This window comes from Condylura cristata, unplaced genomic scaffold, assembly GCF_000260355.1.
Source record: "Condylura cristata isolate star-nosed mole 26May11 unplaced genomic scaffold, ConCri1.0 scaffold00013, whole genome shotgun sequence".
In the NCBI taxonomy this organism is placed as follows: Eukaryota; Metazoa; Chordata; class Mammalia; order Eulipotyphla; family Talpidae; genus Condylura; species Condylura cristata.
The window spans coordinates 32,722,851-32,749,348 of NW_004567114.1; the positions used below are offsets into that span (position 1 = coordinate 32,722,851).

Consider the following 26,498-nt stretch of genomic DNA (forward strand, 5'->3'; position numbering starts at 1 on the left):
CAGGTGGGGATAGAACTCATGCTGAAGTGGCTTTAGTTTCTTAATGCTGTGCTTTAACCCACTGAGCCACCAGGGAGGGCCAGATAAAGTTTAATTCTTAAGTAAATTTCACTTTGTGGTGCCACATGGTTAAAAAAAAAGTCTAAATGATATACTTTTAAATACAAACTCAAATGTTTAAGGGCACTTGTTTTTGTTTTTCAACATTTTATATTTTTTACAAAGAAATTTTTAATTCATGCATATAGGAATTGGGTTTTAAGATCTAATAATGAAATATACGACTGAGGGAAACGGGGCTGGACAGGTCTGCAGCACTACATGGGTCAGCTCACTGACTAGGGAGTGAACTCATGCAGCAGTGGCTGATGATAGCTTGATAGCACTTTTTTTTTTTTTAATAATGTAATAGTTTATTTTGATCATTTTTTCTTCACAGTTGTAATCCCCGTGGGCTTCCCATCACTAAATCACCCATGTGCCGTCACTGTCTCTTTAACCCCTGCACCACCACCAAGGTGCTCCAGTATTTGCTTTTTAATAGGAGTAACTTACGGAAGGGATACGCATTTAATATGAGGATAACTTCTTGAAGGGATGGTCTAGTCAAAAGTAGGAACATTAATTTTTATCATTTGCATTGTTTACCCAAATCTTATACCCACTTTAAATTTTTAGGTTGTATATTCTAGACATTTGCCCTTTATCATATATGCAGTTTCTATAGAGTTGTTCTCTTTTCATTATATTACTATTTTCAGGACAGCAGACATTTTGATGAAATTCAGATTCTCATTTTTTTCATTTGTGTAGCATGCTTTTGGTATAGTATCTGAGAACTTTTTAAACCACAGTCAGAGATGATCTCTTCTAAGAGTTTGAAGTATATTTTGCCTTATGATCACTTTCAGTTTCTGTCGATGGTAAATAGTATGTTTTGAGTGTAGGTTTTTGGGTATATTTGGTATATGTATATTTTGCATTGTTCATTTCCATTTGTGAAAAAGCATTGCCCTCCATTGATTAGCCTTTTCATGACAGTCAATTAACCATATTTGAGAGTCATTTTTGGACTTTTTCCATTCATCTCTACTGCATTAACATTAAGTTAAATCAAGTAGCCTGGATCCTTTTCTCCTGATTTTTTTGGCTATTTTCATTCCTTATATAAATTTTAAACAGCTTATTTCTTTATATGCAGCCTACTAAAAGACTGTTAGGCATTTGATTGGGCTTATGTAAAATCAAGTTAGAATTAATAGTTATCTGAGCTGTTTTTTTTTAAATGTTTGATATTTAGCTAACATTTTATTAATCATTATCATAAAACCTGACACAAGTTTAAATTTATACTTAATGTACACCTGGTTTTGATGGTTTTTTAAATAGGATATAATCTTCACTTTATAGTTGTGGAAGTTAACTTACTGAAGGAGTTACAATTTTAAATAATGAAGCCAGTTTGAAATCTGCCTAACCTTACGAAACACTTTCCTACATTTTAATTATAATGCTAGTTTTGGCTATTTTAATTCTGTTTTGAAGTTGTGGTTGCAATAGTGGCAAAGAGGAACTCCTAATGTTTTCAATAAGAAAAATCCCATTACCATGCTTCTACAAAAAATTGTTTCCCTAAAAGGTTTGGTCTTTTTTTTTTTTTAAGATTTATTTATGCATACAGAACTAGAGTACAGGCCAGAGGTGTAAAGGTGGTGAGAGGATTAATCAGAGACAGAATGGGGAGAACAGGCATCCGATGAATTATACTGCTTAGGGGAGCAGTGGGCAGGTCAGGAGAGGTCTGCTGTGCTATCTGGGGCAGGGGGTCGAACTCATGCTGGAGTGGCTTTAGCTTCTTAGTGCTGTGCTTTAACCTGCTGCACCACCAGGGAGGGCCCTAGGTCTATTTTTTTTTTTAAAGATTTATTCATACAGAACTGGGGTACAGGCCAGAGATGCGGAGGGTGAGAGGATTCACCAGGGACAGAGTGGGGAGCAGAACAGGCAGATTGACGAAGTACACTGCTGAGGGGAGCAGTGGGGCAAGACAGGAGAGGTCTGCTGTGCTATCTGGGGCAGGGGGTCGAACTCATGCTGAAGTGGCTTTAGCTTCTTAGTGCTGTGCTTTAACCTGCTGCGCCACCAGGGAGGGCCTAGGTCTATTTTTTTAATTGATCTTGCTTTTCCAGATGTTCACATAGCAAACTAGCTCATATTAAGTTGTGTCTGATTAGTACAGTTTTAAATAGTATACATTATTCTCTACTTAACTAGCATCTGAATATCTGTGTGGTCACTACTCAAGATACAAAGACATGAATGTAACTCAAGGCGGTAAAGGTGAGGAAGAGGGTATAATAATACATTTATTTTATTATAGTAATTCCCCTCATAAATGAATACACAGTTTTAGAACAAAAGCTTTACTTAGCCAGGATTAAGAGTTGCAGTAGTAGTAATATATTTTCAGATTTCCTTTAAGAAAAAATTAATAACTGTTAAAGGGTAACATATAAATGACTCCACAGGGAGAAATTTGAATTTTAAAAGACCATTAGAAAATAGTCAGGCTCACTGCATATAATTTGGGTATGTGCAGAAAAGTGAAATAGAAGTCTTGTCTGGATTCCATTTCTGAAAGTAAGGAATTCAAAAGACTACCATCTTTTGACATTTGAGTGTTCTACATTGACATTTTTCATTTGTGGATTTCTTTTTTTTTTTTTAATAGCATTTTGGTAAGTGGGTACTTTTACATAATGAACAAAAAAATATTGTGACCTTTGCTGGTTGATTAATTTGTCACTGTAATTTTCTCTTTAAATCTTTCAAGAGTAGTGTTGCAGATAAAATATTGATGACCTACAACTTGATTATTTCTTATTTTTCAGGTATCTTTGTGAATGGTTAAAATAAAAGCAAATGGATAGTCTTATCAGATAAGTGGTTTTATAATCTAAATTATCTTTAATATTTAAAATGTTTATTTTTAATTTTTTAGGTACCAATATCAAGAAGATTTACAGTAATAAGGTATTTACTTTTCTGAAAATAAAATCGTAATCATGTCAATAAAATGTAACAGTCTTATTTCTTTTTCCTGCCCTCCAGAGTAATCATATCTCATTAGTAGAGTTACAAAGTATCTTTATAGGAGCCTCTCTGGTGGACCAGGAGTTAAGTCTCAGCACTACACTTCTAACACCAGGACAACGGCCTGAATTTGATCCACTATAAGGGACTAACCCATATATGGCACAGCAGACCTCTCCTGTCTAGCCAGCAGCCCCCCTTAGCAGTGTGTTTCGGTAATCTACCTGTTTTGCCCCCCTCTGTCTCTGTTGAATCTTCTCACACTTAACCCTGCCCCAATTGTATCTATCTCTGGCCTTCATTCCAGTTCTGTGCAAAACTAAATAAAAAAATAAAACCAAACATAGATGTAAAAATGAATTACTACTTTCATAATAACTAAAGACCAAGGTGTGTGTGCTTAGTTTATAGTTTTATCTTATGTAGAGAAGTTTAAATGTGGTTCATATACATACTTCTTTTAGAATCATTGCCTGTTCTTTAAAGAGTAGAAGATCCATGTGCCTACTTATACTTTAGAAAAAGTATACAATAGCTAGCTATTTTCTTTTCCAGGATAATCATCTGGCTAAGTTAAAAATCTCTCTGTAGATAGGTTATTTTTTTAGGCTTTTATCCAGGGCCAGCATCATCCTGAGGTAAATGAGTATTAGGTAATTGTTTTTTTTTTTTTTTTGCTGGTTCTTTATTTTTTTTTTTTATTAAAAAGTTTAGGTAATTGTTTTAATACAAGAAAGTAGTCATTCATTTGATACTGATTTGAGTTGCTTGTATAACAAGTAGTTTAAACTACACATGTGCTCAGAATCCAACACCACCTTGCTGCTAAATGCAATGAGTAGATTACTTTGTTAGGCAGCATGACAGTTTAATAAAGTGGGTGTGTCTACCTGGCCTCAGTTCTAATTGTTTCTTCCTGCTTTGAGTGTTAAGAGTCGAGGTTGTAACAGTTGCTCTTCCTATTTAAAGACTGATTATTCCGGCCCTCCCTAGTGGTGCAGCGGGTTAAAGCACAGCACTGAGAAGCTAAAGCCACTTCCGCATGAGTTCAATTCCCGCCTGCCCCAGAAGTGACCACATGGTGTGGCAGACCTCTCCTGACCCACCTGCTGCTCCCCTCAGCAGTGTACACTTCGTCGATCTGCCTGTTCTGCTCCCCACTCTGTCCCTGGTGAAGCCTCTCACCCTCTGAGCCTCTGGCCTATACCCCAGTTCTGTATGCACAAATAAATAAATCTTAAAAAAAAAAAAAAAAAAAAAAGACTGATTATTCCACTTAGTATCATAATCTATTTGCAGGGCACCTTCACGTATATTGTGGTTTATTTTTTAGCAGAAAATACAGATATTTCTACTTAAGAGATAGGATAAGGACTCTGGATCCTTAAATCCACTTCTTACCACAATAAAAGAAAAAAATGCCACATTTTTCATCTTCCAATCATTCTGTGTATCACCTTTTAAGTGTTAATAGTGATTAATAACCAACAATTTTACTGAATAAAAAACTGGGCGATGGTATCAATTAATTGCTTTTAGATACTTTTGTACATAACATCTCAAGGGATACAATCTTTACATTTTAGCTGAGTGATGACCTTTGAATTAATCTGATTCCAAAGCCTTTGCAGTATTGCTGAATAAACATGTGCTGAATTATCCCCACAAATACGGTAAAACAGATAACCAAACTTCAATCATTACAAGACAAAAGTGTTTAATGAAAATTGGCTAATGGGTATGTAATAATCGAACAAGTGAAATAGTTTACATGGGACCATGTTAGAAATTTAAAACAGATGCTGAAGTAAATGTTACATATTATCATCATCTGATTCATCTTCTTCCTTCAAAGATTCCTATTAAGAAAAAAATATTTAAAATCAACTTTTAGTATTGTTTTAACAATCTGAATCAATTTAATAAGCACCTGTCATTAAATTTCTTCATAAATAAGACACCAAGTAAAGGATACCTTGCTCTGACACTTGACTATATTCTTGATAAAATATAACAGGAAACAACAGTAAGTAAATGTTACCTTAAATCCTTGCACTTTTTGGAATCAGGTCAGGTATATCCCCATTGAGGATAACCTAGAAAATTTCCATTCTTGGTTTAGCTCAACTAATGCTGTGGCTTACCTTAGCATATTTCTCTGCCTCTTCCCTTATATCTTTGGGAACAATTTCATGTCTTCCTTTAGTTACTGTAAAGGCATACATTCAAATGAATTAAAAATGAAGACTTCATCATTTACTAGTACCATACAATCTGCCCAAATACACATGTACAATCTGTTTAATATTGTAAAATTATACTAATACCAGATAGTTTGAAGACATCTTTGTTTTTTCTCCACGAGATTAAATTTGAAAAAAAAAAAAAAATGAGCTCTTGCAACAAAAAATTACACTATGACTTATCCTGATGATATGCTAAATCCTGAGTACCTGTTAGTACACAGTGATTTTTTTTTTAAGGCTAGCTTCAAAGCCCCTATGTTACAAACAAAAAAATGGTGGTTTTTTAGTAATAACTGAAAAGATGAAAAGGATGTTTAAAAAAAGTGAATATTGTTCAGAACTTTCTCTTCAAAAGGAGACTATATAGCAAATCTGTTCTAGTTTTTTTGTATTAGACATGTAGTGACTGAGAAATTTATTCAATACCCACTGCAGCTGAACATGTTCATATTTTATTCATCCACTAAAATTTAACTTTTATGGATAATCCAATAGAAATGGTACATTAGTGACCAAAATAACCATATAAAATGTTGCAGAAACATTATTCTAATAGTTATTTTGGTACACAAATGTGGGTGTTGTGACTTTTTTTAACAGATCAATAATTATTTCAAAAATTAAAAAAGGCAATCAGTGGCAAATTAGATTGAGTATAGATGACTCCAAGAATGAAGAAATGTACAAAAATAACTCACATTCACCAACCCAGCTGAGCTCTAATTCAAAAGCTTTATCCTTAACTTCATCATGTACTATGTAAATTCTAGAACAGAAAAAAGAACATTCATTTGGTCATCTACATACATAGGTAATGCACCCAGTCACTATAATTTATTGAACACCCATCCCTAATAATAGTATTTATAGAATTACACACACATACATATAGACTTACTAGAAACACTAGAAAAGACAAATTATACAAGGGTTGATATACATGATTCAATATAAATTTACAGCAGTGGCTGTGTTTTTAAATATGTTTTAAAAGAAATCTCGTATGGAACACAGATTCAAACAAGAAAAAAAATCCACCATTCACCTTTGCCTTTTCAGGTTTTATTCATTAATTAACTACTTAGTTTTAAATATGTATGTGCTTGTAATTACTAGTGGTGGTGTTGATCTGCAGCAATTTGGCGAGAATTTTTTTAAACATCTTGTTAACTTTTACAACAATTACATGCTACTCAACCTGGTCTTCAAACATATGAACACCAATGACAAGCAATACCTTTGTAGCAAACAAGGAGGGAATGTAAAAGTTAAAGTATCAAAAAATTACCAGGAAAGCTTTCTTATTTTATAGTTGTCACCCATACAGTTACTGTGGAAGTTACTCCTACAGCCTTGCTGAAATACAAAAAAGCATTCCTAGTGCTCCTTTTTATAAAATGATAAAAAGGATGGATTTGTACATGGACATAACCTAGTCATAAAAGGAATGACTAGCAACATTTTCAAGTCAAGGAGATTGAGCCTGCCATGTCAAACTGTTGGTCAGTTCAATGAAGATTATTTACTTTAAGTGGCTCTACTGTACCTAGTTTCCAATTTTACTACATTATTAACTGATCACAGAATAAATTTACAATTAAACTGGGAAGGGTTCAAAAGGGGAGTAGTACAATAGCAAAACTGGTAAAAATCACTAAAAATTACAAAGCACGTTTTAAATTTTGATAGTCAGGATTACCAAAATAGAACATATTTTTAGCTTAGAAGAGGTCTCTAGGATGGCTATCATTTATTTTCATAGTACCTGACAGACACAGAGCTGACTAATCCATGTTCATGTAATTCTAGTATACAATAGTTTGTATACTAGTATATAATAGTTTTGCTGTGAATTCTGTGAAGTGTTGTTATTTTAAAATTTTAAATGCTGGCTACAAAATCAGCATTTCATTGCATTTTCTGTATTCTTTGATCTGGAAGAAACATGATTGATTTCTTTTTAAAGATTTATTTAAATACACAGATCTGGGTATAGGCCAGAGGTGCAGGGGCAGTGAGAGAATTCACCAGACAGTAGGTAAAAAACAGGCAGATCTACTGAAATACACTGTTGAAGGGAATAGCAGGTAAGTCATGAGAGGTCTGCTGTGCCACGTGGGTCACCTCTGGGGCAGGGTATCGAACTTGCGCTGAAACAGCTGTAGCCAGCTTATAATGCTGTGCTTCAACCCACTCTGCCACCAGGGAGGGTCCAGGAAAATGAATTCTGAACCACTGCCACACAGGTCTACTGACTGTTGTTGCTCACTAGCTTATGAGTGTTACATAGCTTTCTACTGTACTGTAAACCACCAGAAGCTTTTATAGGCTATTTTCAAATGTTTTGAAATACTGCTCACCTCATCTTATTACAAAACTTTCATGATTAAGATACATCTTTCTCATAGAAACAGGTTATATAAATGAGCAATCTTTGTGGATCCTGTGTAGAAATAATTATAAATTTAAAATTTGGGAGGTACCTAATGAAGCCCTTAGAGGGTCACAACAGCTGGATTAGTTGGATTCTGTCACCTGAACGGCCCATTGTTAAAAGCTTTCTTTTTACATCAAGTCCTTGTAACTTGAAATACAGAAAAGGTCACTTATATGGCCTTTTATAGAACTTCTAAGCTATTTTTAGCAAAACAGCCTCTCAGAATTATGTATAAGGTAATGGTAAGAAAATATTTTTGTAAATGCTTAGGAAAATTTCAACTTACATTTTTGCAACTTCTTTAACAACATCACGGCAGGTCATTTCTTTCATCTATAGAAAATAAATTATGTGTCAAAAAAAGAACATTCTACTTGTGTAACTACCTTTCAGATTCTTTCCACAAGTTCTATCAACAGCCAATGTCCTAATATTCACAAGCATAAAAAATCACCTAAAATGATTTTAGGTGAAATTGATATTCTTGGCAACCCCTGGCTGGGAACTAATTTTGTGGTATTAAAATTTGTAAGAATGCAGATCCTCTATATCTATTCATAGGCACACCTTATATTTCGAAAACTGAAGTAATCTTTTTATATAGCCAATTTAGAATAATAAAATGCAAACAAACTACCTACTGTGCAAAAAATAAAGATGAAGGTGTGAGAAAACTGTCCTCTGTGGAACTATTAAAAGCAAAAATATATAATGTCAGACAAAACTGACAAAACCAAGATTTGACAAGGCCCAGGTGTACTTTTTGATGTAGAATAGAAAATATGCATAGATGCCTGTTTGAAGTAGGTGCATGAAATAATCGGCAAGCACAGGATCTATTGGTTATATGTGTTTTTGAATACACAAGAATTTTTTTTTTAAAGTCTGAACAAACTGGCATATGTTGAGAATGGAAAATGGTTAAAGCAAGCAGATCAGGCTTAGATGACTCAACTGCTACATCTCTAGAAATCCTGAAGTTTCTAGCTGTTTGCACAACATGAGAAAAAAATATCCTAACATTGGGGAGAGAGGACTCAAGAGATATAAGAAACATGCAATGTGCTGAACTTTATATTGTAGTTTGAAAAAATTGAGGTTACTGAGGCACTTACACTGTAGACTGAATATTAGATGACAGATTGTAATTTACCACAAGACATATTACCTGCCTTTCTTATGATACTGTTGAGCTTACTGAGGCACTTATACTGTAGATTGAATATTAGATGACAGATTGTAATTCATCAAAAGACATGTACCTGCCTTTCAAAAAAGTTTCAAAAATGATTAAGATTTGACATACAATGTTTCAATGTTAAGTGCACCAGTTTATGGCTAAAAAGAAAATGAGCAAATGTTAAAGAACAGCGACACTATAGATGTATTTATGACTCTCAGGAAGAGAAACGGGTAGCTGGAACAAAATGGGATTTTATTTTTCAGATCTTAGTCTTAAGATTTCACAAAGCCATACTACAGAGAAGAAATGATGGAATAAAATACCAAAATCCACAATCTAAAACCCACAGAACTCAATGAGTGGGTTTTTAGTGTTTGTAAAATTTTATTGTAATCTATTTTTCTGGATTAAGCATTTACGAGATTTATTAGTCATAATCATTGGGATCCATGACACAACTTACTGTATGTTAGTTTGCTTCTCCAGCTACTTAGCAGTTTCAGAAAGCTCTGATCAAAAAAACAAACCACACTATGTCCTTGAACAAATAGGTTTACTTTGTGATGAGATAATCACTGCATGAAATAAATGTTAAATGCAATCATTAAAGTAGGCATTTACCTGTAGTTTTTCTATTTCTGTCTTTGCTGCTTGCCTCGCTTTACCAATGGCACAGCCCCAGTAACCCTGTTTAAAAAGAACATACAACAAAATATGTAAAAACCCAACAAAATGAATATACTGTCATCAATGGCTACTACTGTTTCCATTTAAAAATAAGTGGAAGGATATTAAATGGTTTTCAAATTTAAATAGGAATATAGTCAAACATTTTCACGAACAAGGGGCTTAAAAAATTAAAATGCCAACTTAGTTCTAGACTAATCTGGATTATATCTCAGACATACGCCAAAGAAAAGCAAATTTTATCATTGCACATATTTGAAATATTTGGGGAAAATCTTTAACATTAAAATTAAATGTAGTTATTCCTGAGAGAAAACAAAGTACTATGAACTCAACACTCTAAACCCTCTTATATTACTAATTAAGCTTATTGCCCTTTACAGATAAGGATGTCCATTTATAATGTGTATCGTGACAAATTAGTCTTTTTTAAAAACCTAAGAAACCATACAAAAAACAGGGATTAAATCTCAGCATTATTCAGTGATTGCCAGCCTACATAACTGTTCATCTATGCAAAAAATAAGTAAAAGAAAAATGTCTGAAGATAGTTGAGAAAAGGTAGAAAAAGGCCAAAGCAATCCTGTTTAAAATTATTTCAAAACAGAAATATATTTATATTTAAGACTGCTAATATGTAGAATAATAGAATATATTTTTTAAGTTTTACGTGCACTATGCAGTTTGTATAAAGCACTGCCTCATAGCCATAGATTATTTTTATTAATTGCACCAGATATACCATTAAGCTAAAAATAGAATTTAAGGGGCCCCTCCCTGGTGGTGCAACAAGTTAAAGCACAGCACTATGAAGCTATCAGCATGAGTTAGATCCCTGGATAGGGAGGTGATCCAGATGGTGCAGACCTTTCTTGACCACCCACTGTGCCTGTCAGCAGTGTATTTCAGTTCTGCTTCCTGCTCTGTCTCTGGTAAATCCTCTCACCACCCCTTGAATTGCTGGCCTATACCCCAGGTTCTTGTATGCATAAATAAAATCTTCAAAAACAGAACTTAAGGTAATTCAGAATTACTCACATATGAAACACCTGATGGGTCAATCATGTAAAGTTGTGCACCGTCATTCACACTGTAAGATCCTAACATGAAGCTGCATAAAAGTAAATTAAACTATTATTATGATTAGCATGAAAGTATTAAATGACAAAAAGTTATATTTTATAATATAAACTGTTACTCATAGTATTTCAGCAAGGTGATTTTAATATAATCTAGTACATACATGAAATTGCTCAAAAATCATATGGCTGTGTATATTAACTCTGATAAAACTTTCCTGAGGAGACAGCCGTAAAGACAAAAGGGTACTAATGAATATCAAACATTCCACCCTTCAACAGCTATCATGACTTGTGATTTTTCCAAAACTGCAATTTATATTTCCCTTAAGAGATAGAAACAAGTCTCATCTTACACATATTTTCCTGTGCAGAACATCCACTTTTGACCCTACCATTATTCCTTTCCATCTGCTTGAGGCTAATCCTTTAACATATGTAACTGATGATTTAAACATGTCCTTAGCATGGAGCACAGATGACTTCTGTATGATATGATCCTATCCTACTCTTCAGCACCATCTAAAGTCTTATATTCTACATATTACCTGATAAAATCATGTAATATTTCATACCATATTCTATGCTTGAAGTTCCTCATTCTACCTCATCCTTTATTTTTATCACATTCTTTATTTTTCCATCTTTCTAAAAAGGTAGACTTATTTCACTCAGTATATATCTTTATTATCACCTCTAAATTTGTATCACAATCATCTTTATCACCTTCACAACATCTAAGACTGACTGAGAATAAATACTGAAAAAGTTCTGTCCACTATTCTTAATTACTTCCTTAAAAACAGAATTGATGAATTCAGAACTCAGCTGAGAGCCTAAAGAAAAGTGGGAAGCAAAGAACAGTGGCCCCAGTTCAGGCATGGGCTGGCCAAACCTGTGGCTTCTACAAGAATGGCATTACTTTGTTCTTTTTAGTCCATCCTGTATGTGCACCATGTTGTCTTGATCCACTGACCCATTTTGGGGCACTTAAGAGGTTAGTTTGCTTCTATAGTTTGGCTTTTGTAAATAGTGTTAAAATGAACATAAGAGTGTCAAGTTTCTATTCAAATTAGTGTTTGTATTCATGGATAGTTCCCTGGGAGTAGAATTGCTGAGTCATATGACAGACCCATTTTTAATCTTAAAAGCTAACTACAGAACTGAGGAATGAGAGGGTGAGAAGGCAAAAGCAAAGTTATAAATTGAACAGGTCTTACAAATCTAAAGTAATGACAGAGCTCCTGAGAAGCTGTATTTGAGTATTTACAGTATTCCAGGTTTTGATGCTACTGAATTCTAGCTTGCCCCTCAAATAAAAATACCAGCTCTTCATCTTGACAACAGACACAAGAAACTGTAACAGATGTATGCAATGAAATTTTGTACAGATTCACTACTGTCGACTAAAAAAAGCCTCCCATTTAAGAACAATTTACCTAACTATTCAAAATTATTTAAGATGGAAATTAATGAGAACACTGATATATCAGTATAGTTGGTAACCTAATAGTGAAAACACAATATAATTAAAATTAATTTGCAGTTACCTAAGAATGTCTTAGTCTAATATCAGAGAATTTACTGTTATCAAAGTATAACTGTGACTTCTGTGTTTTACTATGGCTTCAAATCTGTGTAGTATTTAAACGTTTTATTTTTATGTACACTGTTTAGTCACTACTGTCATACTCCTTGGTAGTAGTTCACATGATAAAGGAAGTTAAAGAGGTTAAGGTACTGGGGAAAACAGATACCTACGGAACAGATCTGGGTCAGTATCTCAAAAATTCATACCTGCAGCCGAAAGGTCTAACAGCACTGTAGAGAGTATATGCATGTACATACATGGCCACTCTGTCTGCAAGATGCTATGAGGAGCAGAAGAAACAGTAGAGCTTATTAATAAACTCCTATTACTATTTAAAAGGTTCCTCGATATATTGTCACTTACTTTCAGTGGAATGTTATAGCCAAAGTTAGATCTAAAGTTGGAAGCTTCTTCTCTTGCAATGTCTGCTAAGGAACGAGCATCGGCCAACAAACCTGCTACTGCCTGGGGGAGGGAAAATTTAATAAATACAAGTCAGGGAAAAGTATGTAATTATTACAGGCTTTTTTTTCTTTTAAACAAACATCACCATCCAAAGTAAAATTTTTGGCACAAAGATCTTTATCAGGAATTCTGACTATTTTGATGCTTGAGTATGGGAACTGGAAATTTACCAAGTATGACATCATTGTTTTGTCCAATTATTGTGCTAAGAAATACATCCATAATAAATTTCCATGTCTTCCCATTTACAACCTCATTATAAAGAATAAAATCCTGGGTCTTGGTCAGCACTGATCTTTACTTAAAGCATTTCTGTGTTCAAAAAGCTACTAAAAGTTTTGGTCTAAAAGGCGTAACTCAAGTCCCCTTTTTAGACTATTAACTCACTAGTAAGCTATAGTGACAAACACAAATGTTCCAAGATTGGTGGCTTAGGACTGCAGTTACCAAACCATGTGCTGAGATATCAGAGTACTGTAGTGAACTGAGTTGTGACACATTGGAGGAAAACATCAAAGCAGTTCCCAGTTTTAATACATCATACTGCATTCCTTTCACTATCATAAAATTTTTAACTATAGCATCATAAATTTTTTTATTATGATTAAAAACTTTCTTTGCACAAACTGATATGGAAAAACAGCAAACAAGTGGCAGCATCCAACCTGACTCCAAAGATTAAGAAGTTATGCTATACACCTAGTAACTTGCAGCTTGAAAATAAAATCTATTTTGTCTTAAACTATATGTGGTCTTTCCCCACAAAACAGCGACTCAAGACATAAATACTACTGCTTAAACCGAAGTTTTATATGGCAATGTATTTAAAACCAAATATGTTATCAGAACCTTTAGGTATTTCTTTAGGCCTGGGGAATCCTTGGTAGGAGGAAGAGAAGAAAAAAAAAAAAAATCACTGAAGCATAGGTCCTGGAAATCAAGAAAGTCTTTGCAGAACTTAAAGTTGATAACTTCAAGTAGCCACCTTTCTACTGCTAGCAATAGTAATATGCTATTACTATAACAGTAATTGCTAGCAATAGTAAAATGAAAATTCCTAATACACACTGATACTCACTATATGCTTATATACATTTTTAACCTTGCCCCCTCTCTCCAAAGGTCATGATTTTTAAACAAAGAAATGATAACAACATTAATCCTTCATTTCTCCCTCTTCAGTGTCTAATGTCTTGCCAATTTCCAACTATACAGAAAGCCATTGATTTCCTGAGTTTAAATGACAAATATGAAATTTTTAGGATAATAAAAATTTTTTCTATCATTTAACTAACTGGTATTAGTATTTTTTTCTTTTAAATACACCTGGAAGTTTTTTTTTTTTTTTTTTTGTTCCTAAGAGGAGGAATCCATGACACTCTAGTTCCTTCTAATCAGCTACTTTCACCATTAGCAATAAACTTTTCAGCAGACTAAATAAATAGGTTCAGAAAAACATCAAGGAAGCAGCTAAATTTTTAAATTTATGCAGTCTTATAGTTCACAGATTGTTTTACCAGTCCTTTCTGTATGTATTTATACTTCTCATTTAGAAATAGCAACGCTATCAACATAATTAGTGGGGTAGAGTTCCACCCTGCAGAATAGGCTCTGGGGTAACAGGTAAACCATGTAGACCTCAATTTTAATCTCAGTTTATTTCTTTAGTACCAATGAGTTTGTTTTCTCAACTGGAAAAATGGGATTAAAATTACTTTCACTGGGCTATCAGGATTAAAGAGATACTTTATATAATAAACCTCTAGCATTATACTTAAAATGCATTATTTTCTACTTTTCCTTGCCTTTTCATAATGTATAGTTAGAATAATTTCTTTTTTTCGTAGTGGTTTTCACTGAAATCTGACATCTATGAAGAAAACTTCAATAAGCACTAATAACGGTTTTGAGTTGGCTAGCAACTGTGCAAAGCAGTCACTTAAGATACCAATTGCTTGAATTTAAATGCAATGATGCTTAGGAAGTTACTAAAAGGATGTGTTCACCCTTTCTTTTATTAAACATCATTTCCTAGTGCTCCACCTTACGATACAGGCAATTTCTATATAATAACTTCAGTATGACAGTGATTTCTAAAAGTGGTAACAAAAAAGCTAAAGGTTCTTTGCTTCTGAAATGGGCCTTCATTTGTGATTTATACTTCCAAGATCTTTTTCTATATCATTCTCCCTCTCTTATGACAATGTGATTTTTCTGTCTTTAATCACTATGAGAATGGTACCTTTATTAGATAGTGAACTGTTTGCTAACTGTTAACTGATTATTTCTGTGTTTGCTCTTTGATCTGTCTGCTTCAATGCTAAAGAAATAAATGGGTTCTTGTAATCACATTTTAATATATCTCAATCAGTTATTTCCCAAGAAACTGGACAAGGCAAAAAAGGAACATTTTAAAATGTGACCTTACCATTCCAACATGCCGATCAACATTAAAAAGTCGTTTGTTGGAACCTTCTTCATAAAGTTTAGAAAGGACTAATTTTTCTACCCCAAAGACGACACCATCTTTACATCTGATTCCAATAGCTGTACTGAAACAAGTAGAAGGAAATAAATTTTTAAGTGAAGATAAAACAACTACTACAATGAGCAACTAAATAGAGACATTTTACAGGTGTGGGAAGAGGAACAGGATTAAAACTGGGGCGGGAAGAATGTGTGGGACTATGGTGGTGGCACACGGGTGAATTGGTAGTGAGAAGTTCAAGGGCTTACAAATGAGATGAAAAAATGCACAAAATGAAGAAGGATGTAAAAAATAAAACTTATTAAAAAAAACTTTCTGGCCCTCCCTGGTGGCGCAGCGGGTTAAAGCACAACACTGAGAAGCTAAAGCCACTTCCGCATGAGTTCGATTCCCGCCTGCCCCGGAGGTGACCACATGGCGTGGCAGACCTCTCCTGACCCACCCACTGCTCCCCTCAGCAGTGTACTTCATCGATCTGCCTGTTCTGCTCCCCACTCTGTCTCTGGTGAAGCCTCTCGCCGCCCCTGCCCCTCTGACCTGTACCCCAGTCTACATGCATAAATAAATAAATCTTAAAAAAAAACAAAAAAAAACTTTCTACTAAAAACACAAAAATAGGTTAATATTCAGAACTGTAAAACATCAGGTACTTTAAAACAGGTTTAAAAGTTAGCAAAGATTAACTAGCAGTGTAATAAGTGAGGTTCATATAAATGATTTATGTAACCAAAAAAACAGCATAGTATATCATGACATAAAAATATGTAATTGAAATATTAAGCAGAATGAATCAGATGCCAACAAAATATGTATAAATGATGTAGTTTCTGGCATATGATAGCCATGTTATAAGGAGCTATTCACTAACTTCATGTCCATTAAAAATGGTACTAATAGCCAGGCTCTCCCTGGTGGCACAACAGGTTAAAGTACCACATTATGAAGCTCTGGTGGCTCATTATGTACCACAGTATGAAGCTCTCCGAAACCACCGCAGCTCGAGTTCGATCCCCAGCCAGGGAGCTGGCCCACATGGTGTAGCAGACCTCTCCTGACCTGCCCACTATTCTCCTTAGCAGTGGATTTCAGTACATCTGCCTGTTCTGCTCCCCACTCTGTCTCTGGTGAAGCCTCTCACCCACCACACCTCTGTCTATACCCCAGTTCTGTAAGCATAAATAAATATTTAAAAAAAAGAAAAAAGGTACTAATAGTCACAGGAAAGATAAGCTATACATAAACTAAAAGTTAAGTGACTTGGGGCCCTCCCTGGTGACACAATGGGTTAAAGCACAGCACTGGGAACAAAGCTGGCTGAGGTCACTTAGGTGCCAGTTTGCTCCCCACCAGGAGGTGATCCAAGTGGAGCAGCAACCTCTCCTATCTCTGCTGCTGCTCCCCTCAGCAGTGCACTTCCTCAATCTGTCTGATTTGTTCCCCATTCTTGTCTCTGGTGGGTCCTTTCATCGCCCCTGCACCTCTGGCTGTACCCTAGTTCTATATGTGTAAATAAATAAATCTTAAAAAAAAAAATTAAGAGACTAATCTTGATGTAAGGAAGTGCTTAGCAAGTGCTTTTTCTGCAATAATTTTATTGTTTATAGTAAGTATATAAAATGTTTCGTACAACTGTTTAAACAAGAGATGTTAAAAGGATCCCTTAAAATGTGGAGAAATGTCACCATTTCAAAATTAAAATGTATTACTTTCTTATAATACTTTTAGTAAAGGTAATTATAATCAGAAGTAATAAGAAAATGAAGAAGCACTCACAACTTTGTGAAGAATTCTAGACACTACTTCCCCACATTCAGGTATCTCCAATGGTACCCCATTCAAGTTTAAACTCCTTGGCTCAGCTTTCAAAAACCATAGAATCTGGTATCTAAGCTCATTCAATTTCCTACTGTACATTCGGTGTTTTTGTGACTTCACTGTCATCCCTCAAACACTGTATGTTCATATTTGCTTATATGTCTTTATTGAAGTTATCCTTGGTACCAGAATAGATTTCTTTCTCACCACTGCATATTTACATAAATTTTCAGACTTTTTGCAAATTCACTTAAACCTACAGTTGTGGGAAGCCTTTCTTAATTATTCTAAGTTTATCTTCCTCTCTGTTCAAAATCTAAAATATTATTTAATTCAAAAGTTCTCAAGGTGTAGTCTGTGAACCCTTGGGAATCTGTGAAACTCTTCAAAATATATTTTCATGCAAATAAAAAAAGACACTGCCTTTGCTACTATATGTGGACATTTAAACTAAGGGTACATAAGAGTGGTGGGTAAAATGGGACTTTAACAAAAATCAAAGCAGTGATGATAAATATCAGTAGTACATACAAGTAAATGAGTAGTGTATTCCACATTGCAACACTCAAGATTTTTTTTTTTTAAGATTTATTTATTTATGCATCAGAACTAGGGTCCAGGCCAGGGGAGCAGGGGTGGTGAGAGGATTCATCAAAGACAGAGTGGGGAATGAAAAGGCTGACTGACAAAGTACACTGCTGAGGAGCAGGAATGCTGTGCTTTTAACCTGCTGCGCCACCAGGGAGAACCTTCAAGAGTTTTTTTTTAAGCCACTTTAAGATTGGTAAAGTAGGCCCTCTCTTGTGGGACAACAGGTTAAAGCACAGCACAAGCTAGCTGCAGCCATTTCAACACAAGTTCAATCCATGGCCAGGAAAACTGACCCACATAGTGTGGCAGACCTCTCCTGTCTCATCTTCAACAGTGTATTTCAGTACATCTGCCTGTTCTGCTCCCCATTCTGTCTCTGGTGAATCCTCCCACTGTCCCTGAACCTCTCATCTGTACCCCCGTTCTGTATGCATAAATAAATCTTAAAAAAAGAGAATAATAAAGCAAATTATTTTTATTAAATGACATCCCTTGAGTATCTCTTATTAACATAAGAAATGAAAGGTATTCAAAGTACCTCTGGCTGTCTATCAAAATATCTTGGTGGCCCCCAAGGGAAAAACCTAAGTAAAACTTTTGTCAATTTTCTCATGGAGCACCTGTTTTTAACCTTTAAAGAGTGTCAAACTGCTATTTACATTTAAGATTTACCGCAGATCTCTTTTTTTTCCTAACATGAACTAAGCAACTGTCACTTCAAGGAAACCAAAGTGATAAACAAGTTTTCATGCCTAAATTGGAATTTCAGAAACATAATCACCACTGTGCCCCATTATGTACAAGCTGTTTTTGATCAGATCAGTGGAAGATACTAACAAATGTGGTATTTCTGACAGCTATCCATTAATTATATAAAATCTGGATAATCAGGATTATGAATAGCCTATTTTTCAAATGACCAGCCCACAATGTTACAAATTATTTGTGGGTATAGATCCAAAATGCAAGATAGTCCGATCCTTTGTTGTGCACACACAAAAAGTTCATTATTGTATTTTCTGATTCAGCACTACAACAAACCTTTAAAAAACTACCATTTGTCCCGTTTTGGTGTAGTATCAAAGAACAGCCATAATTACCTGAAATGAGTATTAAAATCTCTCCTCATTTTTCCAAATATATGCCTAATTTGCTTCATATGCTTGTCTTCTATTAACAAATGAGATTCACAAAAATGTAAAATAATGCCACTTTTCACACTATTTTAAAAATATTTTGGAAAAGTTATTTTTTTTATTGAAAGTCTTACTATATTAATTAAATTTCCTTAAAAAAAAAAAAAGATTTATTTATACATACAGAACCAGGGTACAGGCCACAGGTGCAGAGGTGGTAACAGAATTCACCAGTGACAGAATGGGGAGTGGAACAGACAGATGTACAGAAACACAGCTCAACAGGAAAGGTCTGCGGTGCCATGTGGGTAACTTCCTAGGCCTGGAATCGAACTTCTGCTGAGGTTGCTGCTGCTAGCTTTGTATTGCTGTGCTTTAACCCATTGTATCACCAGGGAGATCCCATATATTAATTAAATTTCTTTAATATAAGCCTTTAATATACAACTGTTTATTTTAAATATTATTTATATTTGTCAGTTTTAATTTTTAATGGTAAATATTGAGAGAAACATAATCTGCTCAAGTAAAAACTCTTAGGGATCATGGTATATGTTGATAGAATCTACATTCTTCATAAATAAATGCTCTAAGAAGTCCTCAATGAATTGATTTAAATAAGTTTAAAAGGGGCCTTAAAAATCAAAGTTCTATGGGCCCACCCTGGTAAAGGACAGCATTACAAAACTAGCCACAGCCACTGCAGCATGAGGTCCAACCCCAGCCAGGGAGGTAACACACTTGGCACAGCAGACCTCTCCTGATCCATCCACTGCTCCCTTTAGCAGTGTATTTCAATTAATCTGCCTATTCTGCTTTCCACTCTGTCTCTGGTGAATCCTCCAGTGACCCTCCCAATCACCTCTGGCCTATACCCCAGTTCTTGTATGCATAAATAAATGAATCTTTTTAAAAAATCCAAAATTGTATGTACATTGTTTTAAGCAATCTAGCTTTTACAGTTGGACCACACAATCTTCTTAGCCTATTCTGGCTTCTTGATGGACTGAATGGTAAGATTATAATTCAACCTTACCTCTTTTATTATCGTTGTTTACCCCTCTAGTAAAAGTACTTTTAAATCGTCACTTTTATGTCATTTGTTTTGGTAGTTCCCATGGTTAATACAACAGGAAGCAATGGGTCAGTTTCTTGAATTTTATTTTTTTCTCAACTCTCTCAGGCTTACAAAAGACAAATACATTTCAGCCTAGAATTTTTAATGCTTTATTTCTATAATAGTATCAGATACTTACAGCCTGTAAGTACCAATATAGCTAATATATATTTAAACATAAAATATATTAGCTTCAATACAAATCCTGCAGACTCACCATGTATTTTGCTCAGAATTTTAAAAATATTTCATAAGTCATTAGAAATTCCTACTATTCAGATGATGACACAAATTAACATTTTATTCATTAACCAACTATTGAGTGTTTGCTATGTGCTATGCCAGGATATTAGAAGACAAGTAACAGTCATTACCCTAATGAAACTCCATAAACGAATATTAAAGAGTATTAGGACAAAAAAAACTCAGTTTTTACATGTGTATTTTTCTGAAATTCTGGAAATATTTACCTATTCCCATCTACTCCAAAAGTTTACATTACAATGAGAAATGTGAACTCAAAAACCAACACCTTATTTGTTAAGTCTAAAAAAGTTCTTCAAAATAACTGAAATAGATGTAATAACTGAACTATTTTTTAATCATTCTTTAATTCATCCAGGTGCTCCAGATTCTAAAATATAATCACTTAAGTATAACTGATTGCAAAATTTAATAAAAAACGAATAAAATTTATCAACAAGCTAAATAATTTAACCAACACATTACAAGAATGCTAAAAGAATTGTTACAGTATATTACTTTGAACAATAAAAAACAATGAAGGAAGGAATCCAACAAGAAAATAGCTTAGTGATCCTATATCTGTTGAATGCAGTGTGGCTGCAGAGAAGAATTTTTAAAAGTCCCTGATGAGGCAAATATTTAACTGTCTGTATAGATTTACTTCATATATTTGAAAAACAAAAGTATAGGAGATTAAAAATAAGGTGCCAAGGCCATAGCTTAGTGGCCAAGAAAAAATAATATAAGAATCTGAAAAAGAAAAATGGGCTAGGAAAGAAAATGATTTTGGTTTTATGCACTACATATGAGACAGACTTGAATGAGTAAGAATAAACCTGGACCTAAAATTGAGCTCATTGTCAACAAGCAGTCTAAAATGAAATCTGGAAATGTGTATCAAATTAAGGTTATTTTAGAGCATATACTGGTTTGTGCCAATATAATATAATAAAGTTTTAATAACCAAGAATGTAGAAAAGGAGAAATTTAATAACTGGTTAAAATCATTCTAATGTTTCTTACCTACTATTTTCCACAGCTTTCATAGCATATTCAACTTGAAAAACTCTTCCATCAGGAGAGAATGTAGAGGCTGACAGGTCATACTGGGACAGCAAAGGCAAAAATAAGTTAATGATGTATCTTTATTAGTATTTTTTCTAAAAATAGCTTTCCCATTGACAGATTAGGTTAAATCTCAGCAACAACTTTGAAGAGGAAGGGAAAGCACATCACAATAGCACATCACTAGGAAAAAGTTAAACTCTTAACTTTTTAAAGCAATGGAAGCAAGTCTTCAGTAAAGTCAGAACCTCTTTACACAGAATACATTTAATTAATACAATGGTAGAAAAGCACCGAACATTGAAATTTGTAGTACAAATGAAATGAGAACCCTTGGAAAAGTTGTTCCCTTTCAAAGGTTTAACAAGTATCTTATATATGTTAAACATTACAACAGAATGAATAATTCATTCTTAAGTCCTTCTTCATTTTTAAGTCAGACCAGGCACAAATATGGGTGCTGGAGACACAGGAGTAAACAAGAAAGGTACCATTATAAAAATAAGACAGGGTGAAGTGATAGTCTGACGAAATATAGACTACCTGATCAGGGAAGGCCTTGCAGGGCAATTATATTTACTCCGTTAGGCTATGTCAAGCCTAAATAAGTAATTAGCCATTTAGGGTATGGAGGAGTCCTCATCCTGGTATTTACCATAAAGATGTTAAGAGTAGAAACAACCTGGTAAAATCTAGAAAAAGAGATAAGGTCATTATGCCTTGAGGACTATAACCGGTGGAGAGAAGTGTAATTTTAACCAGAAGTATGTAAGGTCCAAACTACGTCGAATATACAGAGAGTGACTGTGCAGGGAAAGAAGGGGCTAGTACTATGATCTAAGCTTTTGAAAACACACATCCAGAAAATTAATTGTAAAGCGACCAGGAATATAAACAAAAGTCAGGTATTCCAAAGATGGTGGGCACAGAAACTGGAAGAAAGCACGTATGTTTAGAGGACAGAACAACAACAAAAAAAAAAACTAATGAATTATTGTCTCTAGGAGTCAGTAAGAAACAAAGATAAATCAGATTCCCCTTCCCCCCCTCATTTGAGCAACTACAATTTAGCCTTTCACTGTGCTGAAAACTGTAGAAGCAAAACACAAGGGCAGGAGAAAACCCAGAGTTCTACTTTTGGAAATGTAACTTGAGATACAATCAAGTGGAGAGAAATGTCAAGTACATTGGGCATTCCTCGGAAAGGATAGGTGCCAAGCATTCAAAATAGTAATTCTGAGTCTCAGTTTCCTGATCTGTTAGATGGGAAATCCTTAACTAAAGCACTGTAGTAGGAAGGGTTTGTAGAATGAAATGCTAATAATAGGTGAGGTAACCATACTGTAATTGCAAAGACAACTTGAGGAACACAATATTCAAAGCCTCTAATGCAAACAAATATTTCTAAACAAAACCTATTTTCTATACAAAGCATACATAAAAGGATAAGCAAAAAATTGCATATATGCAACGCATTCAACAAAGGCAAATAATAAGCCGATCAAGTTAACAAATCCAACTCTAAAAATCCCCACCAGTCTATTAAAAGTCAGAAGCTGTTATGTCCCAAGCAAATCACGCAAAGGTTTACGGTATTGCTAATTCAAGCGCTGTTAACTAACCTCACAAAAAAAGCTTAGACAAAGGAAAGACAAAGGGACTCTTCAGACTGAGTTTTTGAGACAGAGGGGATGAGTACGCTTGAAGGGAAGAGGGAAAAGGCGCGTGAGTCAGCAGCACCTTAGGAACCGCAAAGGAGGTCCATGAAGTGCGCCCCACATCTCCAACCCCAAGCCGTCGAGCCTCGGCGGTTCTTCAGGGGCCAATTGTCGCCAAACCCTTCGCACACCATTTCAGGCCCCACGAGTTTCCACTTTCGCTTTCCCTAGGCGGCCTTAACTTGGAAAGTGACTCAGCAATCCAAAGCGGCTCTAAGCCTCAAGGCCCAGCCCGCTACCCGAGCACAAGAGCTTCGGGTCCCCACCACTGCAGGCCTAAGTAGGTAGCGTAGGAGAGACGGGGCTGGTCACCAAGCAGCTAAAGCATCTCCCCTCGCTGAGGCAGTCCCAGCGCACCCCGAGACGGCCACCCCAACGAATGAATCCGATTCCCCTTTACCGCCAATTTTTAGGGAAGACTACTATACCACGGGAAGACAGACTCACCCCGGTGCCGATGGAACTCATGGCGCTAAAACCACCCGGTCGCGTAGGATTTGAGGGCCTCAAGCGCTTCCCCTACGCCGCAGCGCGCAGACTAGTAACAAGCTCTCTCATTGGCTATTCTTTCGACCAATAGCCTTCTTCTCTGTGACTAGTTCCTGGGTTTTTAATCCACGGATCGAAAAGAATTGTGGGAGAAAAAAGGGGCATCCTGAACGTGGCTGGCGATGCGCATGCGCAGAGAGAATGGCTGTGCAGTTAGGGTGAGGTAGGGACTCCTTCTCTTTCTATTGCGGTTCTAAGTGTTGTTGAACCACTTTGATACCTCGGTAGTTTGGAAATTGCCCCAGAGTTTATATTATCATTTACACGACTCCTCTCTTATTGCTTATTCTTTATTAAAGCGGACTTGTTCATGTACACCCACAGAAACCAACTGTGTGAGAGAGGTTTCCTTCCACCCTTGGCACAAATTTCTGTCCTAGTTTGTGATGGCACCCCTTTCACCCACTTATCTTAGAAGAGAGGAAGTTGCTCTCTCAGGGTTTCACCTAGGGCTTAGGCTGGGGCTTAATAGATACACTGGTACTCTTTCCATGTGTCCATTTAGTATTAAAAAAAGATAACACTGTTTTCAAAGATTCATTAAACAGGAATACGTCCCAAGCATTATATTAAATTGCTAATAAAATGGTAACCCCATCCTATAGGGAGTTTACATATTCAATGGGAAGAAATAGGCAACAAAGAGAAAATAAAATGCATCTTGTGAAAAGGAAGGAGACAAATGGGAGTGTGAACTTTAGGCGGGGTACTTAGGGTATGACTTTATGCATGTGTAATAAACTGAAACTTGGGACTAAGAAAAGGCTGAGACTGTGGTGACCAATGTACTACAAAAACAAACTAAATGTCCACCAATAATTGACTGGGTAAAGAAGCTGTGATGTCTACATACTATGAAATACTACAGAGCTGTAATATCTTGCCAGTTGGGAATAGAACTTATGATGGTTTTACTGGTGACCAGCATTACCTCAGAAAAAATATATTAAAAAAAAAAAAAGGAAAAGAAAGACTAAGAGTTCAGGTAATAACAAGCACAGGGCAGGAAAAAAGCTTGGTTTGTTCTAGAACAGTCATCATTATGGCCTATCATAGTGATAAGTAGGGGAGAGTGATAGAAAATGAAATAAGAGATATGGGCAGGGACCAGATATTAAAATAATTTGTAGTGTAGTTTGTAAGTGGAAAGCCATCAGTATTTTTAAAAACTGGTAAAATATATCAAATTTATATCCCTTAGAACAAGAGCATTATTTTACATATACAATTATGAAAATTAGAAAATAATAGTACTATTTTCTAACCCATAGACTGTACTTAGATTTCAGCTATTATCTCAGCTGTAACCTGCAAAGCAAAAGAGCTCCAAGATCACACATTGCTTTCAGTTATCAAGTTGCTAGTCGTTAATCTGAAAAATAGTTGCTTGATATTTCTTTGGGTTTCATAGCAATAACATTTGTGGAAAATGCATTCATTTTATAAGATATTCTTCAATTTGGGTTTGTATATCTTTTCAATGATTAGTTTCAAGTTATGCAGTCGTGTAGAAACAAAGGTAACTTGGACACAAAGGTAGCTTTATTTTCATTTACAGTTTGTGTTGCTGGCACATATTACCTTGTTACATTACTGATGATGTTAAGTTTGATCACTTGATTACTCTTCCATTATAAAATTTCTGTTTCCCATTAGAATTAATATTTTGTGAAGAAATTACCTGAGACTATGGACATAGCTACTCCAAAACCTTTAAACCACTAGTAGTATCCAGTGATTCTAACTGGAATCAGCTATTATTATTAAGAAGGTTGCCAAATAGTGATCTTCTAACTCCATCATTCCACTCACATTTATTATCATCTTTCTGTTGTGAGCCCATGATATGTTTCTTAAACAGGAGAATCATAGTATCTAATTAATTAAATGAACTCCCTTTTGTGTGAAAAATTATATAAGGGGAAGAAAAGAAGCACAGAGAGACTACTTGGAAAATTATTGTGGTCCTGTGGCAAATGGACAGTGATTTGGACTAGAATGAAGACAGTGAAAGTGGAAATGTATGAGGATCGATTTTAGATATGTAATACTGACTGGAAAAATTGAATGTAGAGTCAGGGAGGAAGGAATTTCAAAGATTTCTTCCTGTTAATAAAGCACTTAATTAATAGATTTTATTCTTGAACACATGGGTAAACAATTGGCTTGAATTTACTAGGACGAATAGCCATTTAATTTGCCTAATCATTGAAGTATTCTGGTTGTAAACATTTTCACGAGGTGTCCTGATGTAGACCAGGTTAGGTTAGCAAAGTGCTGAAGAGAGTTAAAGAGGACTGCCATAGAGAGTTTGTCTTGAAGGTGAACTAAGAGTGCTCCAAACTTGTTTGGGGAGCCAGTTAACCTTTTAATTACCTTCACCATTTGTACCTAGTATCTATCTTCTATTGATTAATAATTAACAATTTGTAGTTCTTTTCAGATGAACTGCATTGCTTGGCTAGATTGCTGATTTACCTTGGATCTTGAATGAATGCATTAATTGTAGTTTCTTTATTATTTGCCTAGTTCATATAAAACATTTTTAAGCTATGTTTTAATTACTCCTAATTACTTTCAGAAATAATACATATTAAAATCAGTATTATTTTACACACATCTTTTCCTATAGGGTGATAAAAATTTTTGAGGTGATCATTGTTTTATACTTCTGTTCTCTAGAATATATAACAGTTCTTTTTCATATTTAGGTACTTAAATGCATTCATTGCATTGAAAGCAAATACAAATTAACTTCCCTATTTCACCTGTCAAGTTATAAAATATTTTTTTAAAAAACAAGAGTTTGCACCTGAAAGAAAAATTGTTAGTGCATAATAGTATTAATATTTTAAGCTTTCTCTTTCAGTGAGGTCCCTTAGGACATATGATACCCCTTGTGTTTAACCTCTAAATACTATAGTTTAGGGATGGTATCCTAAGAATCTTTATAGATTTACAGTTAGGTTTTAAGTGGCATTCTAAGCAGGAC

General features: G+C 34.9%; 1 protein-coding gene across 1 annotated transcript; it reads right to left on the reverse strand.

Annotated features, from left to right (window-relative positions):
- Positions 1–4,788: 4,788 nt before the first annotated feature.
- On the reverse strand, positions 4,789–23,540 carry PSMA3 (proteasome (prosome, macropain) subunit, alpha type, 3). Its single transcript, XM_004681834.2, has 11 exons — positions 23,405–23,540; positions 21,198–21,280; positions 15,210–15,333; positions 12,680–12,781; positions 12,523–12,596; positions 10,685–10,757; positions 9,581–9,646; positions 8,063–8,109; positions 6,038–6,105; positions 5,238–5,302; positions 4,789–4,952 (listed from the first exon to the last, which is right to left on the reverse strand). The coding sequence occupies exons 1-11, from the start codon at positions 23,423–23,425 to the stop codon at positions 4,908–4,910; spliced, it is 768 nt and encodes a 255-aa protein (XP_004681891.1). The 5' UTR covers positions 23,426–23,540; the 3' UTR covers positions 4,789–4,907.
- Between the last annotated feature and the right edge of the window lie 2,958 nt (positions 23,541–26,498).

Excerpts from the sequence above, each read along its gene's own strand:
- PSMA3 (XM_004681834.2), bottom strand. The coding sequence starts at position 23,425 with ATGAGTTCCATCGGCACCGGG. Across the intron at positions 12,597-12,679 it reads GCTATAACATTCCACTGAAA|CATCTTGCAGACAGAGTGGC; the intron begins GTAAGTGACAAT and ends TGCTCCTCATAG. Across the intron at positions 6,106-8,062 it reads GTTAAAGAAGTTGCAAAAAT|AATTTACATAGTACATGATG; the intron begins GTAAGTTGAAAT and ends TTTCTGTTCTAG.